This window comes from Equus quagga, unplaced genomic scaffold (genome assembly GCF_021613505.1).
Source record: "Equus quagga isolate Etosha38 unplaced genomic scaffold, UCLA_HA_Equagga_1.0 70614_RagTag, whole genome shotgun sequence".
NCBI lineage: Eukaryota > Metazoa > Chordata > Mammalia > Perissodactyla > Equidae > Equus > Equus quagga.
Genome location: NW_025801781.1, coordinates 701 through 5,033, shown reverse-complemented (window position 1 = coordinate 5,033; position 4,333 = coordinate 701). Strand labels below are relative to the sequence as shown.

Genomic DNA, 4,333 nt, shown 5'->3' with positions numbered 1-4,333 from the left:
TTTCTTAAAAGCAGACCCCTGAGCTGGCTGTTACCCAGAAGAGGAAGCTGAGACTGTAAAACGCCAAAGTTTGCTCAAGGTCACACAGCTCATGAGCTAGGACGGGGGTCAGGGTGAAACTGACCCCCGGCTCTGCTGGTCACCAGGATCTCTGGGGGTTCAGGGCTCTGCTGTCTTCTGGGCAGGAGGTAGCCCCCTCACCCAGTTGGCTCCACGGTGTAGACACGAACTCCAGGTGTCTTGACTAGCATTTTCTAGGAGAAACATCACTGGAGCCATGCACGGCATTTTAAATTTTCTAGTAGCCACGTTAACAAAGGAAAGACAAACAGATGAGATGAATTGCAATCATACAGTTTATTTAACTCCATTCTAAAAAATGCTATCTTTTCAACACATAATTAATAAAAAAGTTACCAATGAGAAATTTGACACCCTTTGTTCCCTACGGGGTCCTCGAAGGCCGTGAGCTTGCACGCACAGCACAGCACGATGATTCAGACCAGCCACGTTCCACGTGCCCAGCGGCCACTTTGCACAGCCCAGCAACAGCCTTCATTTCCTGAAGCCACCACCAAGCGTCCCTTAACGTCGGCCTTCACCCACAAAATAGTCACAAAGCATCGCGGGCTCGACGCGATTGGAACTGCATTTCTGTTTGTGTACTTAAAAAAGGAAATACAAATATTTAATGGGGAGTTAAGACAACACTGAGAACACCTTCTCGGCCTGCTCTGCTCATGGGCTTATCTTCTTTTCCGGGGAGCCTGAACTGGAAAGGCCTGATTCCCAGCCGAGCCTCCAGCCTCCGGGGCCAGAGGCAGCCCAGGGGCATGGCTTAATTAACACCTGTACGGGCACTTTTGATCTTCAAGGAGCCGTGCCCACTCAGCTGAGCTGCTCCGGGATTAAGGGCCCTGAACCCAGAAAGCCTTGCCCAGAGATAAGGGGGACGGTGGTGTTACGTCATTACAAATTGTTCTGGTTCCACCCCGGCATGGGGCAGAGGGCTTGGTGTGGATGCCCAACTGGCCTCCACCTGTGTGACCTGGGAGCAGGCAGCCGCGCAGCCGGGCCCTTGGCCTGGGGCCCCCTTGGCCCTGCAGGTGTGTGTGTGCATGTATGCACACGTGCGTGGCTGCTTCTCTTCCTGGTGGATTCCTCGTGGACGGGGGAGACGGCCCTGCATGGGGGTTATTGGCCCCCATTCTCCAGGGCAGATTGGGGACGACCCACACCAAGAAGGCCAAGGTCAAGGGGCAGAGGGCAGCCAAAACTCGGGTGTGCCCCTCCTGTCCCCCCTGGCAGTGGGGATCAGGTGGGCCTGGGCTCCACATCCTTTATGGCCGGTGGCCACACGTCCTTCTGCAAACCGTGGGACAAATGCGTCCTGTGTTGCATGTATTTAATAGGCTGGCACAGAGGGGCCCGTGCCGTCGGGGAGCCGGTCTCCCGGTACTCCGCCACTCCCCAGCTCTGCGGCCTGACTTCTTGGCGTTCAAACGCTCCCTCTGTGACACGGGAGGTGGGACAGGTCTGTGCTCCCTGGGGTCTGCTGCAGGAAACGAAGCCGCTCAGGGACCGAGGGGCTCGGTGGATGTTAGTCACGACCCTGACCCCGGGAAACAACAACGACGGCAGCGATGGAGCACCGACTGGGGCCAGGCCGCAGGCAGGCGCAGAGCAGCAAGAGACAGAGCAGGAGTTGGGTGAGGTGCAGTTTAGGGTGACATGCTGGCTGCCCACCACGCACAGCGCCCGGCTTGGTGACAGGTCCTTCGTAAAGGCAGCGTCCCCCTCCAGCCCCCAACCCGGCTCTGAGGAACCGCCCAGGCCCTCCCGGCTCCTCCCTGGCAGGGTCACAGGCAGTGGGCAGGAGGGAACCAGCTGCACGGGGGCCCCTCTCTCCGCCTATTTGGAGTGCCTCACTCACCTTAATTACGGGCCTGCGGGTACGTCGGGGCGCGCCCGGGACTCCCGAGATAGCCCAGAAGCCCCGGCTCCGGCTCCGGGGGCGGCCGGACATCCCGGGCAGCCAGGTGCACCTTCACCCCCCATCAGCGCCTCCCCACCTGGAGACCCCGCAGCGCCCCCTTCCTCCGCGGGGCCCTCTGGCCGGTCTCGGGGCGCCCGCAGCCCCCAGGGGACGCGTACCCCCGCAGCCCGCGGCCGGAGTCCTGGGGGGGGCGGGTCTCTCCCTCCCGCACACAGCCGGGCGTCGGTGGGGGAACCGCGCCTCGATCTCCCGGCCTGGGCGGGGATGCCCGGCAGAGCCCGGAACGCCGCGCCCGCGCGCTCGGGCACGGCCGCCCACGCCTCCCGACTGGAGTGTATATTTAGCCTCATTATCAATGTTTGCAGTGAACCGTGTGAACCGCCTAATAGCGGCTGGAAGTGAAACTCGATTCCCGGGCAGGAGGAAGCACGTGACCACGCCTGGTCCGGAGGGGATCACGACGGGGGGCTGGCAGGTGCGGTCGCCCCCGCGCGCCCGGCCTCTCGGAGCCGAGCATCCGAAACCCACCTCCAGGGGCCTAAATTAGGAGGGCGGCCGGAGCGTGAAAGGGCGGGGTGCGGGGGAGGGAGGCCTCGGGCGCGAGTTCTTACCCAAATTGGTGACCCCTTGGTCAAGTCGGTCCTCCGGTCTCCATTTCCAGCTCTTGGAAACAGACTTTCTAGGGACCAGTTTCTTACGAGGATCCGGGGGAGGGTGGGGCGCGTGGGGTTAGGGGCGTCCCCGTCCCACCCAAGGCGGGCCCTGGTGCTCGCACGCGCGTCGTGCCCCGAGTGTCCCCCAAAAAGGCGGCTGTCGCGCGGCTGCAGAAGTCCTGCCACCCTCGCGGCCGCTGTTGTCGCGGTCGCTATGACGACCAGCTGCGGTTTTATTTTTAATAGCGTCCGGCGATTAGAGCGAGGCCTGCGCCGCCCCCCGCTCTCCGGGCCTCCCCGTGCTCCCCGCCCTCGCTCTGGCCGGAGACTCCCGGGGACAACGCCCCAAGGCGTCCCCAGACCTCCCCTCCTGGCCCCAAACTCGAACTGGGCGCCCCTGAAGTGCCAGGCCAGGACGGGCTGCTCAGGGGTGTTGCGGAGCCCCCCCCTCCCCGGGGGGAACCAGCGACCCTCTGTGCAGAGGTTGGAGCTGGGAGGGACCCGCGCCCCCGTCCTCAATTCAACCAACCTTTCCTCCTTCATTCCCACACCCGTTATCAAACCTTGTCCTTTAACCCCAAAGACGTGTTCTGGGGTCTTCTCTGCCCGCCAGGAGTCGGAGGCTCAGTGGGCGTGACATGGTCAGCTTTGGGGATGACCATCAGACCGCGTCCAGGCCCAGTCCCCACACTGCACTTCTGGCATCCTTCCAGAAACTGCCCAGCGGTCTCCCTCTCGGAAGCAACAGGAGGTTCTACCTGGACAGACACGACTGGCTCTCACGTGCCCTCCAGACCTTTCCAAGTTTTCCCTGGTTCTCCCTGGGCCTTCCATCCTGACCGCCGGGGAGGGCGCTGGCATCAGGGTCGCAGGGTGGGGCTGTGGCCCAGGGGGAGGCAGGGCCGCTGGCGGCCGCAGGTGTGTGAAGGCTCCGGGAGGGAGGGCGCTGTGGAACCGGGCCCTCCAGACACTGCAGGAGAGGCCCCGCCCCTACCTCTCCCGGTATTTGGGGGGAAGGGGAGCGCCCCCCGAAGCGCCCTTGGGACTGGGCCTTTGAAATGCCGCAGCCCGCCGAGGCGGGGATGAAAGAGCGCCCGCGGGCTGCGCCTTTACTGCCTTTGTGTGGCCGGAGGGCGGCCGGAGGGGGCGCGGGCCTAGCCCACGGGAGGGGGGCGCTGGGGGCTGAGGGCCAGGCCGGGCAGAATTCTCGGGGCCCACCCACCCGGGCACCTCCTGGCCTCCAGGGGCCTGGGCCGTCTAGCTTCGCGGTGGCATGCCCGGCCACCCCTCTATGCCTGGTCCTCAAGGGACCCTCCGCGGCCGGGGTCCGATCCCACCTGGCCTAGGCGGGCGGGATCCGTCCACCAGGGCGCACCTGCCCTTTCGTGGCGGGGGAGCCGTCCGGCCCCGCGCAGGCCTCGGCCTCCCGCGCGTCGCTCCCCCGCACCGCGCTCCGTGCCGCGCCTCGGCCGGAGGTGGCGCTCTGTGCGCCCAGCGGATCCCGGAGAGGGAGGTTCAGACCGGGGGGTTCCTCACGAGCGGCTCCCTTCCCGTCCTTCCCTCCCACCCTCGCGAGTTCCCGGCTCAGGCCGCGGCCCGGCCTTCCACGAGGGAGCGGGGACTTGGGGACGCGGGGTCCCAGGGTGGGGACGAGCCTCGCTGCAGCCCCCTCCTCCGACCTGGG

At 64.9% G+C, this 4,333-nt stretch overlaps 1 protein-coding gene across 1 annotated transcript; it reads left to right on the top strand.

The window, feature by feature from the left end:
• The first annotated feature begins 348 nt into the window (after positions 1–348).
• Positions 349–3,816, top strand: LOC124234092 (collagen alpha-2(V) chain-like). The gene is made up of 2 exons (XM_046651358.1): positions 349–2,471; positions 3,263–3,816. Exon 1 carries the CDS (start codon positions 998–1,000, stop codon positions 2,396–2,398), a length of 1,401 nt encoding a protein of 466 aa, XP_046507314.1. The 5' UTR covers positions 349–997; the 3' UTR covers positions 2,399–2,471; positions 3,263–3,816.
• Positions 3,817–4,333: the final 517 nt, after the last annotated feature.